This window comes from Xiphophorus maculatus, chromosome 16 (genome assembly GCF_002775205.1).
Source record: "Xiphophorus maculatus strain JP 163 A chromosome 16, X_maculatus-5.0-male, whole genome shotgun sequence".
Classification (NCBI taxonomy): Eukaryota; Metazoa; Chordata; class Actinopteri; order Cyprinodontiformes; family Poeciliidae; genus Xiphophorus; species Xiphophorus maculatus.
The window spans coordinates 4,019,315-4,044,068 of NC_036458.1; the positions used below are offsets into that span (position 1 = coordinate 4,019,315).

At 38.4% G+C, this 24,754-nt stretch overlaps 1 protein-coding gene across 1 annotated transcript in view; it reads right to left on the reverse strand.

Moving 5' to 3' along the window:
- Window positions 1-24,754, reverse strand: part of syt3 (synaptotagmin 3) — a 63,523-nt gene that overhangs the window by 35,301 nt on the left and 3,468 nt on the right. The window contains exons 2-4 of the mRNA XM_005810135.3: window positions 15,471-15,733; window positions 11,922-12,266; window positions 1,186-1,566 (exon numbers count right to left, since the gene is read on the reverse strand). Coding sequence (XP_005810192.1) covers window positions 1,186-1,566; window positions 11,922-12,072 — 532 coding nt within the window. The 5' untranslated portion in view covers window positions 12,073-12,266; window positions 15,471-15,733. The remainder of the gene's footprint in view (window positions 1-1,185; window positions 1,567-11,921; window positions 12,267-15,470; window positions 15,734-24,754) is intronic.

Here is a 24,754-nt window from a genome sequence, read left to right on the forward strand (position 1 = left end):
TTTATTTTTTCTACATTGGCCCTAATACACCGTAGCAGATTGTGCACATTTGCTGATTTAAAAAAAGACGTCTAGTTTTGAGTTTATTTTGGGTTTAATAGAATACATTTATTTTTAGCAAAAAGAGCTGGATTTCAGTCACTTCCTTTCAAAACATTTGCTATATTTAGCCAAGTTTTAGAAAGAATAAAAGCTGATTTGGATGCAGTCTCTGGATAAACTTGGTTTTACCTTTTGTTTAAACTTATTTATGAAGACATAAATAAGTTTATCTTTTTATAAATAGATAATAGATGTTTTTTTTGGTTAAAACACAATACTTTGTGTTGTACTTTATGTTTTCCTGTGTCAAAAAATTATGTTGGTAATATTTTTGTTCTGATTACAAATTAAAAGTCTCCATCTGGAACTATAGCCAAAATTTGTATAATTTTTGAATTAAAGCTGGGGGCCACACAAAATCAGTCCAAGGGCCACAAATGGCCCTTGGGCCGCAGTCAGATCAGATACACCCCTGGAGAAGCTAATCAAATGATCAATCAGTTAATACTTAAAGATTACATTATCAGATGGATCAAAATATAAAGTTGAGTGGAAATTTTGGTATTTTAAGAACCAAAATGACAATAATTCATATATAAGTAACAAAAAACAACTAAATCTGCAAAATAAAATGTTTAAGTCAAAAATATGATGAAACTTTAACAAAACCTGCAGGTTTGTGTCTGGTGAATTTTTTGGTTAAATATGTTTTTCATTCAGTGGGTAGAAAATCCAGAAATTTTACTCAAGTAAAAGAGAAATACTCCTAAAAGGAAATTTTCTCAAAAAAAATACTCAAGTAAATGTAACTAGTTACTACCCAACTGTGCCGACAGTTCAGCTGTAACAGCAAGACTAAAAAACAAAAACAGGCTGGTGTGTTGATCGACATCCGGACTGTAAAGGGCGAGCAGAGCTGTGGGAAAAGGGCGGCCATCTTTCCTGTCTCTGTAAATAATGAACATCGTTCAGCAGCAAAAACTCACAACGAAGAAAAAATAAACCTGCTGGAAAATGAAAGAGCTTCAGTTCCAGTTTGTAAAATATATCTAAGTTGCTCAGACTTGGGCTCTAATCAATGACCTAAAACAAAAAAATAAATAAATAAAAGACGCAGGTTGGGGCAAAAGGGGCATTTCTCACCAGCACTGTTGGGGTAGGAGTCCATGTCCAGGTACGAATGCTCCTGGGTCTCGTTTGGGCCCCCAGGCACCCCGCCGCCCTCCCCTCTCTCCAGCCCCACCAGGTCAGAGAAGTGGGGGTGTCCCTGCTGCCCCAGCGAGGGGTAGAGCGAGGAAGAGGAGTGGCCCTCCTTCCTCTGCAGCAGCGGGGGTAAAAGCGATGGCCCCGCGGCCCCTCCCAACCCGGCGGTCCCGGGCAGCAGCCCCGACGTCAGGCTCAGCCCGCCGCCCTCCTTGTCCCGCCATGGCAGCCAGCAGAGCTTCCAGGAGACGAAGAGGGACACGGAGAGGAGGACGATGCCGCAGAACGTCACGATGACCGACAGCAGGCTGACGGAGATTTCTGCAGAGAGAGGAACAAAAAGACGGAGCGAAATAAAGAAACTGAAGGATAGAGGATGCACCGATCCACTTCCAATACAGATACCAATATCTGATTGGTATCTTCTGATACCAATCAGATATGGAAAAACATACGTGTCTCTTTTTAAACAGACAAAAATGTACTGAATAACACATTGATTTGATAACCAGCACAACCTCAACCCTAAATATGACAAAATTAACTTACAAAGTAACTTTTCAGGAAGATTATTGATTTATTTCAATAATTCCTTAACATTAATGAAAAACATCCACTGGCAGACTATTTCACTTAGAGAAGGGATGTTCAAACATTTTGTTTAACTTATAAGTAGAAATGCACCGATCCACGATTTTCACTTCTATTATCAATACCGATATCTGACGTTTAGGATCGGTCGATACGATACAGAAATCAGTGCTGAACAGACTCAATATGGGTTTTTTTTTGGTTTTTTAACTCAGACATAAATGTACTAATTTACAAATGTACTTCATGATTCTGCACCAACGGCTTCAGGAGTTTGGTCAAACCTGTAAAAACGACAACTTTAATTTGTACAGTCAGTTCAGTTAGGAAGATAAAAGTTAATAACTGACGATATAAATGCACAATTTGACAATCGAACACAAACCTGCTTAATGGAAACGGGGCAATTTTGAAAAAAACTCCTTTTTCACTGAGTTGAGGTAAGTTTTTTTTTTGGCTGTATTTAAATTGGTTTATTTTGCAAAACTGCCATGGAAAACATTTTTTAGTGCTACACGAGTCACGTAATCAATGTTACTGCTGGTGAAAACCACAAAGCAGATGACGACAGGAAGTAGCTCCATAATGATGATGATGCATGTTTTTTACCAACTTATCACAAAAAAAAACTTATTCACGTGTGATTTTAATTCTTTTTCTTGTTATTGGAAATACAGGAATTGTGAAATTGTGGGGTTTTTTTTTACATTAGCAGAACATTCACACATTTGCAATGGAAACACAGAAACTGAAAAACAATAGTTGATCACTTTGGTGAAGCATTTAAAAAAATAAACTGCAACAAACAAAACAAAGTGCAATTAGGAAATCTAAATATGATGCAAAAATAAATAATAAAGCATAGAAATAAACTGAATAGATCTGCTGTTATGAATCATTTACTGATTTTTTACAATATTTAAATCGATACAGATATTAATATCGGATCGGAGGAACATGTAGTTTCAAGTTGGTACCTAGAAGTTCAACATCTTTGGTGTTTATTTTAATCCCAACACAACAAATACCCCAAATGACAATTTGGGGGTTTGCAACAAACATGATTCACCTTAAGAGGCGAATAAACGAGCAACTAACGATGCAAAGCCCAAATGATGAGGCAGGATTCGTCATGTGACGTCGTAAAAAGCTTTATCCATCTCGCCGGTGCCACAACAACATCAAGATGAATGTTGCCAGCATGAATAAAAACAACAACCTTGTCTCCAAACGCATGCTATTAACACATCATGCATATGCCAAACTAAAGCACCATTACAACAACATCTACAAATCACACATCAACGCCAGCGGCCGCAAGCATAAAGTGTCATTTGCAGCCATTCTCTGAAGCTTTTATCTGAGCTGGAAATGGGGGCAAACGCTGGCAGGAAGGAAAAAAACGAGCCGAGACGGAAGGAGGCGATGATGACGATGGCAATTAATAATCATAAAAAAACACACCCACAGTGATGTCATCCTGCATTTCTTCACAGTTATGAGCCTTTTAATCTCTGACAGGTTAGCGGGGGAGAGACGGTGGGGGAGAGAATGACTCATTCGAGCAAAACGCTGGACTGAATAAAGTCCAGAACTGTTCCATCAAACAGAGCACAGTCAGAAGTTTACATACACTCAGCACAAATGTCAAGCTGATTTAATGTGATATATTTGGTTTGTTCTCCTAGCATGTTGCATCTTCCAGCAGCAGGTTCATGCTGCCTGGATATTTGACCACTTTCCTTTTCAAAATAAGTAGATTTCTTTGAACAGGCCCAGTTTTTAAGGATCATCCCCACATTTTTAATAAGATTTGAAGTCAAGGCCCAGTCCTTCCACTAAATAACATGCTGGTTTAGCACTTTAGCTTTAGCTTCCACTAAATAACATGCTGATTTAACACTTTAGCATTAGCTTCCACTAAATAACATGCTGATTTAGCACTTTAGCATTAGCTTCCACTAAATAACATGCTGATTTAACACTTTAGCATTAGCTTCCACTAAATAACATGCTGATTTAGCACTTTAGCATTAGCTTCCACTAAATAACATGCTGATTTAGCACTTTAGCTTCCACTAAATAACATGCTGGTTTAGCACTTTAGCATTAGTTTCCATTAAACACCATGTTAGCATAGCACTGTGTTAACCTAACTAACTAAAAAATTAGTTAGGAGAACTAACATTTTAGTTAGTTCTCCTAAAAAGAGAGTTAGGAGGTGGCTCCACTACTGGATGTCTCCAGTAGAGGTGCCATCCAGCCAACTACTGGATCGTAGCTTGTGTGATGCACCTGTTACACTGAAAAATGGAATGGCACCACAGCATAATGCTGCCACTGCCATGCTTGACAGTTCATTCATTGTTGTTAGCTTTGAAAGGTTTGAATGGTTTTCATTTCAGCTTCAACTCCATTCATCTGTATGTTCCTAAGCTTACAGTGAAAGACAGGATTAACCAAAGAACGAGGTAACTCTGGAGGAGCTGCAGTGATCCATAGCTCAGGTGGGGGAATATTTCAGCAGGAGCATAACTGTTCACTCCAAAATCTTCCAACAAATTTAAGCTTTTGTTGAAGACAAAAGATAAATAAGAAGTCCTATTTACAGTTTGGCACAAACTATGTAGGTGACACAGCAAAAGTATAAGTAGGTGTTCTGGTCAGAAAAGACCAAAATAAAGTTCTTTGGCCTACATGCAACCCTCCATGTTCAGCAGGGAAAAGGAAGCCGGTCAGAGTTGATGGGAAGATGGATGGAGCAAGAAATCTGTTAGAGGCTGCAAAAGACTTGAGACCGTTTCACCTTCCAGCAGGACAAACACTGAAAAGGTTAGAGTAGCCTACATAAAGTTATTAGAAAGTACTGGCAAAGGAGTTGTAAATATATATGGGTGTCATGTTTTTCAGACTTTGACTTTTAAAAGAATTTGAAAACCAGTTCTGCCATTCAGTTTGGAGCACCGCTCACTTAAAAGCTAGTTGTGCTAAACTCTAAACCACAAATTATAAACATTATAATTTGCTAAAGCTCAACTGCTAAACCTGCATTTGGCTGAAGCTACTGCTAAAGCGCTAACTTAAATTCACATTATATCTGCTCTTGAAACACTACAAGCCATGATCATCAATTTAATTTTGACTTTACAGTTTACCTGTTCAATCATGCCCTTAGAGTTTGTATTTATGTTTATATTTAGTTCTCTACTGTCTTGTGTTTTATCTTGTACCTTTATGTTTTCTGTTTCAAATAAAGGAAAAAAAGAGAGAACATGAAGACAGGACATGAAACTAAACAGTCTTTGCTTACGTCAAAATAAGAGCATGAATAAAAAAAATTGCTAACTACTTCAACACAACAGAAAATTTACAGTTGTGCCAAGTAAATTAGAGCTTCAGAAATGATCAGGGAAAATGTGTTTAAGGGAAGCTAAGTGCACTAAAGTTTTCAGAGTTAGGTGTAGTGCTAAAGGAAAAATTAGCTCTGCTATTAGCATGTTAGCGGGTTAGCATGTTAGCAGGAGCATGTCAACCACCGCTACCACTTTGCAGTTATGCACAGCTTCGTGTTCATCTATCACACAAAATACCCAACTGAAGTTTCAGTTGTAATGTGAAAAAATGTGAAAATGTTCCAGGGGGGTGAAAGCTTTTCTAAGCTTCATAAGCTTCTGACCACCACTGCGATAGCAAACATGTGCTTTCTAACTTCTGCACATGCTGGGGCCTCGGTTGCATTAATATTTATAGACTAAATTATAGACTAAATATACAATGAATATTTATTCTTATCCTGGAACCATTTGAAGTCTTTTTATAAATAGCACTTTTGGGTCTGATGACGGTCTTCACAAAAACGGACCAATTGGAGCTCACACTGAACCGAGTCCCAGAGCTCTGCACATGCATATGCATGGTCTGTGTGTAGACCAAGCAGACTCATTACAGATCTGCGGACTGTGTACGCCGGGTCTGTCCACCAGAGGCTTCACAGCAAAAATGGCATCTTTTGCCCTCTTGGGTTGCTTCCAGACCACAGATTAGGAATGCTTAACTGAGAAAATGCTTCCTAAACGGTTCCTTTGGAGGCATTACAAGACAATAACTTTAGATGTGATTAGGGCTGCAACTAAGAAATATTTCAGCTATCGATTAATCAATTATTCTAACGATTAATCGGAAAAATAAAGTTTGGCATATTCTGCAAATTTTTTATTTAAGCCTTTTTATACAATATTAGAAATACATTGAAACAAATTAGGTCCTTTTTAAAATAAGAAAAACATTTTATTGCCTAAATGAAATTGCAAAAGTAAAGTCATAAAATTGCTAGAATGAAGACAAGATATTATGAGAACAAACTTGCTTGAGTTTCTTTTGTCTATATTTTCCAGAATTTAAACCAGGCTGAGATAAAACTTTGCCACTTGAGGAGCTTTGGGTTGAACATAACAGAAAATGGGTTTTTTATGTAAATGCAAATGTGTATATATTTTGGTTTAATTACTGCTTTGAATGTGAGGCTCTTTCAGCAAAAGGCCTTTCATTTGAGTCTGTACACTCCAGTTAACGATTAATTGATTACTAAATTATTTCAATCAATCATTTCAGCTCAATGTGTGATAACGTCAAATAAAGATGAAAAAAGCCTATTTTACTTATGATTAATCACAATTAATCTGATTAATTGTTTCAGCCTGATGTGTGATAACGTCACAGATAAAACAAGCCTATTTTAATCGCGATTAATCTGATTAATCGTTTCAGCCTGATGTGTTTCAGTCATAGATGCAACAAGCTTATTTTAATCACGATTAATCTGATTTATTGTTTCAGCCCTAGATGTAATAACGTCACAAAGGCGAAACAAGCTAATCGTCTATTTAACGGTTACATTGCTTGCTGTCTTTTCCCCTCCACACTTTCCTTCAGCATCTACCTCTTTGTTCGTCACCCTTTCCTCCTCTACTCTGCTTTCTCGCTCTCTTGTTGCTGAATTATTCATCAATCTGTGTATGTCATTAATCAGCACTTGTTCAAAAGATATGATTGGAGTGCAGAGAAGGTGGGGTGGGGGTGGAAACCGACTCGGTGGAGAGCAAGATGAGGGGAAGAAGAGGAAGAAGGGGAAAAAAAGAAGAGCAGGATTGGTCCAGGTGGTGGAGGAGGGGAGAAAAGACGAACTGAAACACGTGTTGGAGCCGACATGTAAGTGCCACAGAGGAGGCAAGAGAGGAGGAAAGCTGCAAGGCAGTTAAATCAACACAACAGGGGCGTGGCCACCGAGGGTAGCAGGGGCGGGGCACCAGCTGCTCTTGAAATCTGATTGGCTGCACTGCCTGGCCACTCCCATCAGAGCTGATATCGTATATAGATTAAAGTCTGATCTACAATCTATGTTAGTAGATGACAAAAAAAACTCTTTTTGTTGCTTTACGACGTCCATTAGTAGTTTTTCTGTTGTTTTCAAGTTAGTTTTTTTACATATTAAAGCTGCAGTATGTAACTTTCATTAAAAAAAAGTTTTTTACATATTTGTTGAAATTGTCACAATGTAACAGTATTGGAGGAAATAGATGTGTGAAAAAAATTGAGCTCCTCTGCCTTCTCCCAGTGGTAACGAGAAACAACCAATCAGAGCCAGGAGGCGGAGCTTAGCGCTGTCAATCACAATCTCTTGTGGCACTGTTCATGCCTCTTTGAAAAGGCTAACTAGTTCTCAAGCTCATGCTAGATCATGCTAACTGGGAACCATTTAAAATTGGCTAAATTAGTCCTAGATAGTTCTTGTTGTATTGTACAGAGATTAGCGATTTGCATCATGATTAATCTGATTAATCATTTCATTAGCACTAGTTAGCAAAATCTGGCAACCCTGCTGCCTGGGCCCCAAAAAGAAAAATCTAGACACGCCCCTGCATACCATGTGTGAACGAGCAGACACATAAACGGAAATAAAAAGAAGAGGAAGAGCCGTGGAAACTCAGATGAAGGAGCTTGACAGTGATTTAGAGGAAAACACCTGAAGAGCTTCAGAACGTGAAAGGTTAATGCAGTGATCTGCAGCAGCAAAACAAAAGGAGAGCAGTAGGTTGTGTCAGGCTGGGAGATCAGCGCTGCTGTCGGGGGCGGGGTGTAAAAATGGCTCCCCTCTATTTGTCGCTGTAGCATCCTGAGCACTGATTCTGCCAGAGATCCGTCACTAATCCACCGAGCATAAAGAGCGAGTCAGCAGGCGGCCGGGCTGCTGGGCGGGCAGCCGGCCTCTGAAGCTCGCCGTGAGGAGCGGCTGTGGCTCCCCGTCACTCAGCGACTGACTCAACCCCCGCTGGGAGCCGTACGATCCTCTACATCAAACGCATCTCCGCTGCTTACACAAGCCATTCGCTGACAGCTTTCGGCGTTCGGCGGCCCTCCGGGGGAACGGACGTTTCCATCAGCGGCTCGACGCCTAAAACTGCGGCCTGGCATTTCTGCAGAGAATCGGCCAAACCTCAGGAGGAACGTCAGCCAATCCAGCCTAATCTACGCTGAGCCACAGATCCATGCTAATCGGTGTAGCACACCCAAACGTCCCCATGGAGCCCACACACTATACCAACTCAGCAGTTTACCAGGAACGACTCAGACTGGGTTTATATAGCGCTTCCTGTGCATAATAATAGAATAATCTGATAATGCAGATGCTAGGCTGGAACTAGACTTGTTTCATTGCCGTCGTTCTCCCTGTGCTTGTGTGGGTTCTCTCTGGGTACACCTGCTTCCTCCCAAAATACAAATACATGATGGTGAGGTAAACTGGCCACTAGCCTCTCCTGCAAGGATTTACTAGGTAGTGAAAATGGAAGTGAGTGGTTGTGGCACCACAGGGAAACAACCAGAAGCAACTGGGAAGACGTGAAGGTGGGAACAGTGGGATCTGCCGATTACTTAAAGGGGACCTGTTATGCAAAATTCACTATTATTATGCAAAATGCTTTTAAATTAACCAAAGCTCTTAAAACAAAACAAAACTGAAAAAGATCCAGCCAATTTTTGGGAATAAGTTAACGGGTTTTTTTGTATCTGGAAAATTAACCATTTCAAAAACCCTCTAAATGTTGAGTCACAATAAACTGGCACTGCGCCGTTACCTAGCAACCCCAGCCAAGCCCAGCCCGTCACCTAGCAACAGAAGCAGAACTCCAGCACATTTGGTCAACTGGTTTTACCGCTGTACAATGGCTGCTGGAACAGAAAAGTGATTTGTTGTTGCAGAAACCATTTGGTGCAATCTTGTTGGTTGTGAAGGAGGCTCCATTTCTGCTTTTCAAAAATGTAAAGTTGTAAAATTGCGCATCGGTTTGGAGCCATTTTTACGTCTGAGTGTAAACGTTGAGTTAGTGGGCGTGGCCAGCAGAAGCTTATTTAAAGTGACAGGACACGATAAAACATTCTGAAAAGAGCAGACTAAATTCTCATCATCTAAGAATGATTTTGTACAAAAAATTTAATCTAATGGAATGTCTTGTAAATTGGGAGAAATCTTTTAAAATTGTAGTTACATTGGCTTCACTTAGAACATGAGAAAAATGTTTTGCTATAAGTTAAATAATCTACCAGTGGAACTACTAATTTTCAATCAATATTAAGCCATTATTTGACTTAAAATAAGCTCCTACATTTTGCTGAAAAATTGCATGCAGGTTTATTTTGTATTATTTCAAGTATACTTAGATATCGGCACTAAAAATTAGACCAAAGAAACTTGGCAAGATTTTGTGTTTTTGCAGTGAAGTCTGCATCGCGCTGAAACATAAACATCACCAGGTGCAATTTAATGATTACTTCAGACTTAAATCTACCAGCGGTATGAATAACTCTGAGCTTATCTGTACAGATAAATAACAGTCTCTTGTTTCCTTTGGGCATCTTAAAAGAAATGCAATGACTTCAACCATCAACATTTCAATATGCAACATGAATATTTCATGATTTGTTTTTCCGAGTCGTCTCAGATTTAAACTATTCTTAAACCGGAGCGCCTCTCAGTTCATCTTTCTTGTCATAATTGCCACTCACTCTTTACTCAGTGATGTGTTTAATGCTGATCATATATTTCTGATCCCGTTCTTTGTTCTTTGATTAAAGACATGAAATAAATACACGGATTCCATCCTATTTTTGGAGACTGGTTTCTTAAATTCTGTCCCTGGAGACTTTAAAGGTGTCTTAAGATCCGTTATTTCCCCTCAGGGGAAACAAACATCTGTGGTCTTCCTGAAAACACTGACCTGGAAATGAAAGCTATCTTTAGGAGGAAAATGTGTTTGAATGTATTTGAATACATTCAAACACATTTTGAATGTGTTTGAATGTAGAGGCGTCTCTAAATGCACTTTGGAGGACGTTGAGCAAACTGTATGCCCAGAAGGAGAAGCTGTTTATTCTGAAAAATGTTTCAGATGTGCTGATGCTTCCTCCTCCATCATGACCGTGAAATCGTGTTTTCACGGTCAAACGTTTATCCTAAGCATCATCCGTAACTAACCAGGAAGCAGCAGCCAACTCTGACATGTTGGAAGCACAAAGAAGAGTGTTTGGCTTCGTTTTCTTCTTTTTACAGTTAAAAATGTGAGTAAACACATTTTTACTGACACTTCTTTTCTTTTAAATAATGCAGCACTTATTCATAGCTTCTCCTTTAATTTAGTGAGATAATTTAGCAACTAAATAGCATGTTTTATGTCTTTTCAGGGTCAAACTTCCTGGTTAAACCAGAATATTAATAATTTTAAGGCCAGTGAAGCACAACAGTTTTGGGCTTACACATATTATTCAAAGTTCGCTGATCATAAAAGCCAATCCTAAAAAAGACTAAGCTTATTAGACCAAGATCACAGTTACAAAACACAATATGATTTCTTTTTTACATAAAATTATTGCCAAAACAATTAATCGGATTAATCTGTTATTAAAATGACTGTCATCCAATTTTGTAATCGATTAATTATTAACTGGAGCATACAGGCTCAAAAAAGGCAATTTTTTGAAACAACAACAAGAAACTTAGGTCTAGTTTGTAGTCGAAATACCTTACTGCACTTGAAATAAGACAAATCTAACCTACAAATAACTTTTCAGCAAGAAATATGGGCTTGCTTTAACTCAAAATTTCCGTAATAGCTATGAAAACTTACTGGTTCTAATTTTACCTACAACATGGGAAAAATGTCTTCCGCTGTGAAAGCGAAACACAGCAGCTGAAAATATAACAAATTGAAATTTTGGTCCCCAATCAAAAAGAATCTATTTGATTATCAGGTAAATACCTGGATAATCTGCTGTACCAACCAGAAACACAAAATCTTAGTATTTCTGATCCTACTGCGAATATCTTAGTACAGCTGATATAAGAAAAATCAACTTAAAAGTAACTTTCCAGCAATATTTAGGAGCTTGATATAAGTACGTAATTCCTTAATATTGATGAAAAAGTTACAGTTGCACTGGTGCGGTTACCTAGCAACACCAGCCAAGCCCAGCCCGTCGCCTAGCAACCCAGTTCTAGTTCCACTGGCAGATTATTTCAGTTACAATGTAGAAAAAATGTCTTAAGTGAAATAATTTGTACTTTTTCGTTAATATTAAGAATTTTTTTTACTTTAAACAAACCTATATATCTTCCTATAACATTTGCTTTTAAGTTTGTTTTTATCTTATTTCAAGTGTAATAAGATATTTGCACTAAAACCTAGACCAAAAATACTTGGTAAGATTTTGTGTTTTTGCAGTGTCATGGATCAGTTTACCTCTTTAGCATTAGCTTTGGCTAAATATTGTGCTTTAAAGCTAGCGGTGCTAATGTTTGGGATTGGTGCTTTGGGGACAGCGCAACTAGCTTTTTAGCTAGCGGTGCCCAAAAATGCTTCTTTATATGCAAAAACAAAAGAAAATAAATTCTCCAAATACATTTATATATTGCTCTTTATTTGTAGTGAACTCAGATATTTGCAGTAGAAACTAAACCAAAAATACTTGGTAATATTTAGTGTTTTTGCAGTGAAGCTCAGGAGATCGGTGTTAAAAGGTTTGATGGGGGTTACCTGTGTCCAGCTGCCTGTTGTGGCCCCTCACCAGGTAGCTGAACTCCTGGCACTGTTTGCTCTGGCTGTAAACCCTCTGGGAGTTGAAGCACAGCTCCTCCAAAAGCATCAGCGCCTTCTTACACAGGTCTTCGTCCCAGTCCCCCGACATGCTCCAATCCGCATCGCACTCCCACTGCAGCAGTCAGCCGATGACAGCGCCGCCCTCGCCGATCAGACGGCCTCCTGCAGAAGCACAGTGCCGGCCCGTCCACCTTTTTCCACAAGGAGTCAACTGGAAAAGACGATGCAGGAAGAACAGCAGCGACTCTGCAGGGGGGGGTCCTGGTCCAGGCTGAGACGGCCCTGAAAGACACGGAAAATCAAACTTCTGGCTCACTTATCACCTTAAAATGCTAAAACGCCAAATCTTGCAAACTATTTTTGGTCTAGTTTCCAGTGCAAATATATTGGTATATGGAAATATAACGTTTCTTTTCTTACAGCCAATGAAAACACAAGAAACCCTTTTGAATGATTTACACCTTACTTTCTTACAAGAAAAATCTATTTTCTTTGTTCAATCAAAATATGTCATGCTTAGTTTGTCGCAGGAAAACAAAATTCTCAATTGAAACTTTTCGTGATTTTTTTTAATGAGTTGATGATTTTGGCCTTTTCTGGTTAGAAAAGGTTTTGACATCCCTGTCATAAAGTGATCTTCTACTGGAAGTTTTTAAATCAAAATTAAGAAGTTATTTACTTAAAATAAGCTTTTATATGTTGCTCAAAAGTTACTTATAAGTCAGTTTTGTGTAATTTTAAGCATACTAAGATGACGCCAGAACACGGCCTTTGATTCACTCTGCAGACTGAACACTAATGTATTTTCTATCCCCACCAGAACAATAACAGCTGCTAATTTCTGCAAATGCTGGTAGAAAATTAACATTTGCTTCTCCACAGACGTGGTGAAAATAAAATACAACCTCTTCAAATTCTAATGTTTTACATCTGAAGACAAAATAAAAAGGATCTGGCATTTACCAAGATGTTAAATTAATTAAATCCTACCTCAAGCGTAAAAAACAGAGCACAACAGATATTTATTAAAGATGAAGCCAAAATGAGGAAGCTTTTTATGATTTAACAGCTTTTAGGCCCACCTGTAGCAGCAATTGCTCCCAGTAGTTCTGACTTTATTAGCCTCTCACATCATTATGGAGGAATTTAAATAGTTTGTTGCATTCTGGACAGATTTGAGTCTAAAATACTGAAAGACTGTGCAAACCAAAGTCACACAGCCTTTTTAATTTAGCGTGAAGAAGCTTTTAGAAAAGTCTGATTCACTTCCTGAAGCGCAACAGCACAGGTATGTGTGCAACAACAAATTTGACCCTATCAGACATGTTACTGACACACACTGCAAAAACACAAAAATGTTAGAAGAAATAAAATCAAGGATAAAAGAACCATGTAAAAAAAATTTACTTTTACTTTTAAAGAAGCAGTTTTGGGCTCCGTTAACTAAAAAGCTAGTTATGAAATTCCTAAAGCACTAATTGTAACCATTAGCTCTGCTAATGCTAACGTGCTATACCTACATGGTACTTAGCAGAAGCTAAGGCACTAAATTGATCTGTGCTGATACCCATGACACTGCAAAAACACAACATCTTAACAAGTGTTTTTGGTCTAATTTCTAGTTTAAATATCTTGGTACAATTAAAATAAGACAAAACTAAACAAAAAAGTAACTTTTTAGCAAGATATAAGAACTAGTTTTAAGCCAATAATTTCTCAATATTAATGAAAATAACCAGTTAGTGAAACAAGACATTTTTAACTTATAGTATGGAAAAATGTCTTATTCCACTGGCAGGTTATGTCACTTCTAACTAGAACTTTTTCATCAATATTGAGGAATTATTGACTTAAACCAAGCTCCTATATCATGCAGAAATGTTACTTTTACGTTATTTTTGTCTTATTTTAAGTGTACAAAGTTATTTAAACTAAAAACTAGACCAAAATACTTGGTAGGATTGTTTGTTTTTGCAGTGCTGTGGGCATCAACACAGATGAATGTAGCATTTTAGCATTAGCTTCTGCTAAATACCACGTTAGTACAGCACTTCAGTGTTAGCAGAGCTAATGGTTACAATTAGTGCTTTGGGAATAGCGCAACTAGCCTTTTGTTAGCGGTAGTCACAAATCTCCAAATACATTTACATTTCCTCTAATGGTTATATATTTATCCCTTATATGCTGTGTACGCTTGAAGTCCAAGTCAAATTCCCCGTCTGTTCAGCCAATCTTACTCACTGAAACTGATTCTGAAATTCAGTGGAAGGAGGAAGGGTGTACTTAGTTTTTACACACGAACCTTTTCAATTATTTGTTCTTCTTTACCAATAATACTTGTTTTGAATCTGCAGTGTGTTCCAGTACATTCGCAGTTGATTAAAAGAGTCGCAGACCAAGAGGTGGATTTAAAATATGGGCATACTTTCTTTTTATCACTTGCTGTACAAAAAATGTTCAGAAAATTCATTTTTTTTATTTTTGCTTCCTAAATATCAGCATTAACTATTTAGACTTTTACCTTATTTGAAGCCAGATTAGTGAATCAACAGTTTGCATGCCTAATTTCACAGAACCATGTTGGCAATTATCTCCTGTGGTTTCAGTGATAGTGTTGATGTCTAAAACTGACCAGTCGCTTTCTGTAATTACACAGTAATTTACACAATTATAGGTTCTCTTGAGCTGTTTCTCTGAAACACGTGGTGGAGGCACACAGAGTGAGTAAAATAAGTAATTAGTATTTTTTTCCTTGTTTAAAGGGGGCCTATTTTGCAGAATCCACATTTTGGACGCTTTTGTACATACATTTGGGTCTGAACTGCTCCAAGGAACAGTCCAAACACTTAAAAAAACACTGAATTGTTTTTTGGTAATAAGACAATTATTTCCGATGTCTGGAAAATGAGCCATTTCAAAAACCTCCCAACTCTTAAGTCAAATTCCACGGTCATTGGGTCGTTACCTAGCAACCCCAGCTGAGTGAAGGCCCATTACCTGGCAACCTAAGTTCTAGAATATTTGGTCAGCTGGTTTTACCGCTGTACAATGGCTGCTGGAAAAGAAAAGGGTTTTCCTTTTGACTTGCTATTTAGAAACCACTTGTTGCATTCTTATTGGTTGTGCAGGAGGCTCTACTTCTGCTTTTCAAAGATGTACAGTTGTACAACTGCTTGCAGCCATTTTCACTATGAGTTTCAACATTGATTTGGGGGGCGTGGCCAACAGTGGCGTGATTTGGATTTAAAGTGACAGGACGCCCTAAAACAGTTCATTCTAAACTGACTAAACTAAAATTTTTAAAAATGATTTTGTGCAAAAAATTTAATGATCATGTTTTGTATAGGCCACATATCTATCCTAACCTGCTCAATGAGGCATTTAAGATCATGTTTAAAACAACTAGATGAATTTGCTCATTTGATAAATGTAAAAAAAATAAAGTTTAGATTAAATTTGAAAAGAAAAGCACAAATAAAACCTTACCTTGTTCTGGACTCAAATCTTGTTGTTGGTCATGCTGAATTTGGAAGGCAGGTTTGTGTAAAAGTTTCTTCGATAGAGGAAACGGATTTATCTGTCCTGTGAATTCATAACCATCGTTCTTCACCGAAAGGTGTGAACAGAGCCGGCATGTTTAGCTCCAGCAGGACCGGGTGGCATGCATCGGTGAAGTCCGTCTCTTCCACCAATCCACCTGGACAGGAGGCTGACTTCTCAACGTCTGCGTGAAAACCCTCCAACTGCACCTGCAAAGTAAAGCAAACCAACCAATAAGCAGGAAGTAAAAAAAACTCAAACAAACAAACTCATGAAGTCTGGCTCTTTTCTGTCCTCTCATCCAACAGACGCTGGCTTTTAGTTCATGGTCTTCATTCTTTTGGTCCCATTCTGTCAAAATAAAAACGGGTCAACACTAAAATGTTTCTCTTTCCCAGAGTCTGCGTGCCTCCGGGGGCTCTGGCCAAACGTAATGCATGTAAAGATTTAGCTAATTATGCAAACTTGAAAAATAAAACTTTAAAGTTCTGTACAGATGTCCTGAGTCATTCCTCATTTCTTTCTACTTTGCTGCCAAGCTGCAAAGTTATGATGTTTTAAAGTCATCTTAATCAGCAGATCTACAGGCTTTACTTTTAAACTGGTCAGTCTTTTACTCATTTCTAGCTCTTTCTTAACTTAACAATTGAGGAATGTGGCCCAGATGCGTAAAATAAACTTCTTCACTGCAAAAACACAGAATTTTATAAAGTATTTTTGGCCTAGTACACTTCAAATAAGACAAAACCAGATCTTACAAATAACTTTTCATTGAGCTATAAGAGCTTAATTTAAGTAAATAACTTTTAAAAAGTACCAGTTCCACAGGCAAATTATAAAAATAAAATTTTCCCACGTGAAATAATCTGTCAATGGAACTAGTATGTTTTCATCAATATTAAGAAATTATTGACTTAAAACAAACTGTTATATGTTCTAACATTTAAAACCTCAACATCCTGTTAATAAATGAAATTGCACTGCAAAAATACAAAAGTTTACCATGTACTTTTGGTCTAATTTTTAGTGCAAATCTCTTAGTATGATTGAAATAAGACAAAACTACTTAGTTTTTCAGCAAGATATAGGAGCATGCTGCGAGTCAATAATTTATTAATATTGATGAAAAAGTTGTAGTTCCTCTGTGATTATTTTACTTATAACAAGACGTTTCCCCATGTAATAAGTGAAATAACCTGTCAGTGGAACTAATACTTTTTGTCAATATTAATAAATTATTAGGTTAAAACAAACTCCTACATCCTGCTGAAAAGCTATTTTTTTTATAATTCAAGTGTAATAAGATATTTGCACTAGAAACCAGACCAAAAATACTTGGTAAGATTTTGTGTTTTTGCAGTGTGTAAATAATCTGAAAGGCAGAATCTTGAGTTTTTATTAGCTTTATGCCAAAACCATGTAGCTGAGCAGAAAAAAATGCCTGAAATATTGCACTCTGTGTGTAATGAATCTATATAATATATGTGTTAAAAAATAAGGGTTGCTTTGAGACGTTAGCAGCGTCCTGTAAGCCCAGCGGGGGTGAGCGGAAACGTGAACAAGCGGTGCGGCTGGAAAATAAATCAGTGGTAAAACACAGCGTTCATGATGAGAAGTCAGCTCAGTTCCCCACTCAGCTGTTTCGTCCTTGTAAAGACCAATTTCTCAAGAGAGGTGACGTGTCAAACAGGAGCAGGACTATCGATCATCTGATGTATGTTGTTCTGTGAGATGTCAGCGTCAGCCGAGTGGCACCTCCCTGGCAAAGTGGTCCTCCAGTGTCCATCTGTCTCCCGTCTATCAATCAATCACCGCATTACGCAAAGACATATTTCACTCACTGAACATCATCTGAAACAAGAAGTGCTTCCACTCAATCTCTACTTTCCCATTTGGTCAAGTCTAGTCCATTTTAGCTGTCCGTCTGCTGCAAAAATATTACAAACGAAGGAATCACACACAGAAAAAACACCAAATATTCTATAATAAAATAAAGGGAAAAAAAACTGTATGTAAATGTATACGCAGATTTTTTTATTGTAATTTTTCATATTGAGAAGCATTTGTGGGCACAGTTAACTAAAAAGCTATTTGCGCTGCTAATCTTAAACGCTAGCTCTAATGCTAAAGCGCTAAATTGATCTGTGTTGAAACCCACTACGCTACAAAAACACCCAATTCTTTACAATACAACAAAGAATAAAAAAAGAATCATGTGTAGATGTATTTGCAGAATTTATTTCCTTTTATTTTTACTTTTAAAGAAGCATTTGTTGGCACCTCTCGCTAAAAAGCTAGTTGCGCTACCTAAAAATCTCTAATCCCCAACATTAGTTCGGCTAACATTAAAGTACACTATCCACCTGGTATTTAGCCAAAGCTATTGCTAAAGCGGTAGCTTGATCCACAACACTGCAAAACATAAATTCTTACCAAGTATTTTTGGTCTAGTTTTTAGTGCAAATATCTTAGTATACTTGAAATAAGACAAAACTTAAAAGTAATGTTTTAGGAAGATATAGAGGCTTGTTTAAAGTAAATATTTACCCAATATTGATTTTTTAAAAAGTACAGATTAGTTTATAACAAGACATTTTTCCCATATTGTGAAATAATCTGCCAGTGAAACTAGAACTGGGTTGCTAGGCGACGGGCTGAGTTTAGCTGGGGTTGCTAGGTAACGGCGGCAGTGGAATTCTTACAAGTAACTTGTTTTAAGCCAGTAATTCTTCATATTGAGGGGAAAAGAACTAGTTGTTATACAATCAGCCAGTGGAAGAAAATACTTTAACTTATAATATGGGAAAAAAATTCTTCTTCCTCTGGCTGATAATTTCACTTATAACTAGAACTTTTTCATCAATATTAAGGAATTATTTACTAAAAACAAGCTCATATTTCTTGTTGAAAAGTTAGTTTTGTCTTATTTCAAGTGAACTAAGATGTTTCTTAGAAAGTAGACAAAAATACTTGGTAAGATTTGATGTTTTTGCAGTGCAACATCCATGCCAGAACAACAAGTCCTCCTTTTCCTTTAGGAAAACAAATTTGTTTGAGTGACTTAAAGCTGAAGATATCGCAATCCGAAGAACGGGCGTCTGGCGGAGAATCTGGCTGCATCCAATGCCAGCTGGGGCATCAAGACGGAGAAGCAGGAAGGAAAAGACAGAAAGATGAGAAAATCTGACTGAAAAGCTGGTGGTGAAGAAATCTACAACTCATTCCGGTTTGGAGGCCACCAATACCAGAAACAGATGTTCCTCCAGTGGATATCAGAGCAACAGTAAAGCTGCCACAGCCTCTCCATTAACTGCAGGGATCAATACTCCCAGGGAATAAATACGCCACATCACGGAGCAGCAAGGTCACCGTCCGGCTGAGCGGCGGAGACAGGACGGCGTGCAAGGTCACCGCCTCGTCGGGCTGCAAAGGCAGACGAATCAACCACATCCAGTCGCACGGCGGCAAACAAGATGAGATCAGTGTCCAATCAGATCAAGAGCTAAATCTGGATAGATAAAAAGTAAAAGGGAACACTCAGACCGGATAAAAGCAGCAGAAAGCTGCTTGTGGGGAGATACATAACCGAGCCTCATTTTCCTTTGCATTACTTCTCAAAAGTATTGCATTCCCTCGCAATCAAATTGCAAATACATCCTGGTCTATTTTGTATACATTCACACTGATAACAAATGTCAAATTAAAGGGGAGCCATTATGCAAAATTCAAACTTTGCATGTTTCTGTAATTCCATTTGAGTTTCTACTGCTAGTATAATCAGCCCAAGCGGGTTTTTTGGTAATAGGTTCATGTTTTTTGGTGTCTGAAAAATTAACCGTTTCAAAAACTTTCTGACTGTAATGTCACAAATTAGCAGTTCCTCACCTAGCAACTCCAGAAGCACAGCCCATAACCTAGAAACCCCAGCAGAGTTCCGCCCATTACCTAGCAACCCAAGCTGAGTTTCAACACGTTTGGTCAGCTGGGTTTTTTTACCCCTGTAAGCGCTGTACAATGGCTGCTGGACAAGACAAGCGCTTTGTTGTTGACCTATCTTCCAGAAACAACTTGCTGCATTCTTGCTGGTTGAGCAGGAGGCTCCACTAATGCTGTTCAGAAATGTACAGTTGTACAAGTTTTGAGACATTTTCACTTGCGAGTGTAAAAGTTGAATTGAAATCCAAACAAGCAGCAGATTATTTGGATTTAAGACAACAACTCATTCTGAAATGAGCTCAAAGTAGGTGAAACTGAACAGACTAAAATTTCAATATATAAAAAAAAATTGTGGAAAGTATGTAGTAATTAATTAAACTGTAAAAGTAATGTATACATTTTGCATTTAAGAATTAAAAAAACCTTTGTCTGTAAATATGTTCTTCCCAGAACTCCGCAAGTATCAGTTTTAGCTGTGGTTCAAATTCTGTAAAACAAATTTCTTAAGCACCTTTTGCTATACAATTACTAATCAGTTAATAATTTTTTTTTTTTAAATTAACAGATCAGCTCTGCACTGTATTTATGCTAATTCAAGCAAAAAGAGCTGAGCTTTTCACATGCTGATAGAAATATTTATTTTAGATGCAGATGGATCATTTCACTAAAGGAATGCTAAGTTACTGCATTTTAGGCAATAAAAAGTTTATTTTTTTAATTAAAAAGGAATTAAATTGTTTATTTGCATCTTTTAGTAAACTTCTAATGTTGCAATTGGTCAATTCTGCAGCTTTTTTATGTAAGGCTTCTTAAAGTCAATCGATTAATCACAAGATTAACTAAAATAATTGTCAGTTGCAGCCTTATCTGTAATATATAAATTCAAGGATGCATCAGGAAGAAGGAGGCTGCGAGTTCAAACCTCCACAGATGTCCTTGAGCGAGACGCCGCCCCCCCGCCGCTCCAGTTAAATCTCCCAGGATGGGAGCTTCAGTTCAATGACTCATTTTTAAAGCTGAGTGCAGCCATTACATCCAACCTTCCTGGTGATGAAGCAGATGAAACATTTGTGTCTGCATCTCCTTCTGATGAGGGGATCGTTCCGGCGCTCGCAAAGAAGGGACGATGATTCTCCAGAGTCTTATTGCTGAGGCGCTCGCTAATGAATATGTATCCTGTATTGAACTTGCTCCTTCAATTCTCTTTTCACACAGTAGATCCAGACAGTTTTCTTCCTCATCGACCTGCAAATTTGATATAAATGTCAGAAGGCAGGTTTGTTAAGACACAAGGATCCACATTGGACCCGGACAGGAAGAGTTATTTTGAATTTGAGTGATTGCCATCTATGACATCCAGACGCTCAGTGAACATTTTATCGGTTTCTGGGCTTTAAGGCGTCATGAAGTGACAGATTTGGCTCCAGGTTTTTATTTTATCCAACAACTCAGAGCAAAATCTCATTGGACGGACATGGAAAGACAACGTTCTCTGCCTGAAAGCTATAAAACATTCCCTATAAATATGCATGAATGTGGTTGAAAAGCGGAAAACAACCAAACAGCACTAAGAAGGTCACATTTTCAGGGGTTTCGGGACGAACAATTATCAATAAACGCAAAATAAACATCAAGCCTAAAAACATAAAACTGGACTCAATGTGTGGGATAAACTCAAACATAACCTCTGCTACGTTGGCTAGGGGAGCGGTTGTCAGCCGGTTGTCATAGCAACAAGTGTGCGTATGCAGTGAAGCTGACAGAGAAAGTGAAGGAAAAAGGAATAATTTGAGTGGTTTTGAGTTGTTCTTCACCTGTTTTTTGGTGTTATTTTCCCTTTGCTGTGGCGCAAGCGATTAAACTTCTAAAAGTTTAATGAACTTGCAGAATAAAATATTTCAGTTCAATTAATTGCACTATAAAATTCAGCGCCTATGGTTTAAGGTCTTGTCAAAGTGAAACAGCCATAAAAAGATGTCCAAACCATAGAGAAAAGGGCTCAATTCAGACCTTTTCACACACAAAAAAAATCCGATTTGATCCATTTCCACATGTGGAACTAAACTGTATCCGATTGTTTTCAAACCATCTGCAGTTTGAGCGGTCATGTTGCATTTAATCCCACTTTTACGTCATCGATGTGAGACATGCATCATGTTTCTGCACCAGAAGAAGCCGAGCCAGATGTAAACATCTGAGAAAAATTATAATTATGGAATTCAATCATCATCAAAGTCTGTAGGGAAGAGAAGAGCATCACTTCACATCCAAACACAATTCTCTACAGACGTTGCTGTTAGTTGTACTTTATTTTTATCAGCTTCCTTCGAGTTGTTATGATCTCTTGACAGTACCGTCAGCTGCTATAAAATCGATCCATTAACAGCTCCATCCATTATTACTTCCAGAAACAATGCGCTGTTGTGTGACGTCACTTTGGGGATGTAAACTGTTCATGCAGAAATCTGATTGAGGTTGCATTGATTATGAATGATCGTGCAAAAAATATGGGATTTCAGCAAATAAATCAGGATGGATATTATGTATATATTTCCAAAAGTCTTCTCATAAACTTGGTAGCAAATAAAATCTTAGTTGTGCTGCTATATTCTCTTTAAATTCAAGTTTTGCAAGTTTTTTGTACTTCAATCTGGGTCTCAACTGCTTTTAAAAACCGTCCATGCATTTAAAAAATAACACCCAGTTAATATTTTTGGCAATAAGTTAATGATCTTCTGGATTTTGTAAAATGAGCCATGTCAAAAATGTTGGCGTCCATCATTACTCCAGTAAACAGTGTGATGCTGTGTGACATCAACGTTCCTCTATGTGTTACTTTGGGGACGTAAATGTTCACACAGAAATCTCATTGCGTTCGCATTTAATTCGTAGAATGAACAAACACAAAATAAAAATCGGATTTCAGCAAAAAATTGGAACTGAGTATCAAGACCGGCTGCGTTAACGTAGCCTGAGATTCTTGAACATCAGCAAAACTGGCAAAACAAAAAATGATAAGTTTTAATGAAAATTAAGGAAAAGACTCAGAATCGTCGCAGCAGCTGCTACAGAACAAAGTATTCCCACGAACGCAGCAAGAACGCTGCCTTCTCTCCAAGTTTTCAACGTTCTATCCAGTGACTCACGCACACACAAAAGAACGCCATCTTGGAACATGCAGAGCGTAACCATGGCGATGCGTGCAGAAATAATCACAGAAATCGGTTATTAGAGGCAGATTATTTGGCTTTCAAAGATACTTTACTGGACTGCCCAGACCAGGAGTCTCTAACCTGCAGCTCACTTTGGCTCAACTACAATGACTAAAAATGATCAAGAATAATCAACGATTCTTTAGATACAACAAACGCAGGTTTTAGCAGTTTCTCTGTGTTTTCCAGGGAATTCAACAACACAATTACACCAAAAATAATGGCATCATCTTATTCTGAAACCTAAAAATAGAAATAAAATGGTGGTTCTTCAAGAATTATAGCTAATTTCACTCGCCATTAAACGTTTACGGCTCTAAATTAAAATGATCAATTTCTCAGATTTTATTTTTTATAGGTATATGTTTGAGTAAAATGCACATTGTTCTTTTATTCTATGAACTACTGACAACAAAGATTTAGTATTTATTTGCAATATTTGCTAATCTCAATTTCTGACATGAAGTTTATGGTCATATGAGGCTGAAAACTAAAAATAACAAAGCATTTCTGCAGTTTAAAAACTCTGAATCTGTATTTTTGTTGGGGGTTTTTCTCCGAAGAGTTTTTGCGGCGCTAGTGGCTTGTATTTTTTCGGCAGTAGGCAGACAGGAAGGAGGGTGGAAGACGTGCGGCAAAGGTCGTCGGGACCGGGAGTCGAACCCGCGACGTCCGCGTTGAGGACTAAGGCCTCCAAATGTGGGGCGTGCTAACCCCCTGCGCCACCACAGCACACCCCTGAATCTGTATTTTTAAAGTTGGATTTGCTCACCTACTGGTATTTGTGATCTTGCTTTCTTCATACTGAAAGTACTCGGGTCTTAATTCTGGGTCAAACATCGGTTACCAATTAATTTTTAATTCCACTCGCTTGGTTTAATATTTTTATTTGCTGCATATTCAAATCGTCGTCTTATTAACCTGCGCTCTCTTTATTAAACCCAGACCGATGGGAATTACTGTTTATTGCTAAAACGTCAAACTATTTTTACAGGGGAGAAAAAAAAACCACCTACATAATTACGAAACTGAAACAGGCAGATGCTTTTCTGTGTCAGAGCACAATGCTTTCTGTCGACAAAAGGAAGCTAATCCGTTGGTTTTGCTTAATAGGATGTTTCATGCAGATCCCAGTGAGCGTGCTCTGAGGTCTTCCCATCAGCTGCTGCGCTCCTTCCTTTGTTTTCATCTCTACCTGGAAGTCATCTTTAATTGAAGCTCTTGTTTTCATTGCCGCTCTTTGTTTTCTTTTTTAAATCTGTTCAATTTCACACGCCCCCATGTTTGCACCTTAATGACAGCTTTGGCGTTAACTGTATTTCCTGTAAAAACGTGTCATTTCCAGTCTGCTGCACTGTACCGACTGGCAGCTTGGCCCAGTGGCCTCTTCCTCTCTGGTCGTGACTTTCATGCCGTCTGCCTTTTGCCGCCACCCTGCTGGGCTCGCATCATGAGGCAAACCACCTCCAGTCGATGTACTCACGTACCCTCGGATCATTCCTCAGACGTATCTTGGACTCACAGGGGTCGTGACCCTTCCCTGCCAGGGCTGACGTACTCTCGTTTTTCGCCTTGCATCACTTCCTTTCCGAGGCCACGGGGGTGCCTGGCCGAGACAATGCGATCATCGCTCCTCTGGCCGCTCAGCCGTGACAGATTGATGCGCTGGGGTAAACAGATAGGGCTGCTACAACAGCTTTTTGGTTACTCCAGTGGAGCGGTGCCGCGTTTCGCAGGGACACGAGACGGCGCCGCATGAGGGCTGAGACTGAGCGTGGGGATATTAATGCCTATTGACTCGAAGGTAATAGCTTTGCCGAGCCTCACCCTCGAGGTTGCTCCAATTTAGTCTGCCCTATAATAAGACCTGGACACCTTCGCAGCATCAGAAACTATCTCCTCATGATCATGTATCACAATAAACATGCAATCGAACAACCCGGCTCATCCAAAGGAGACTGTCGCCTTTTATCTCCAACTATTTCTGTCCCACATTTCTAAATGTTGCTGCTGAGGCTTTCACAGCTTCCCACTCTAAGCTTGTTGGAGATGCAAGTGTCTAAATTATCCATAACATGAGGC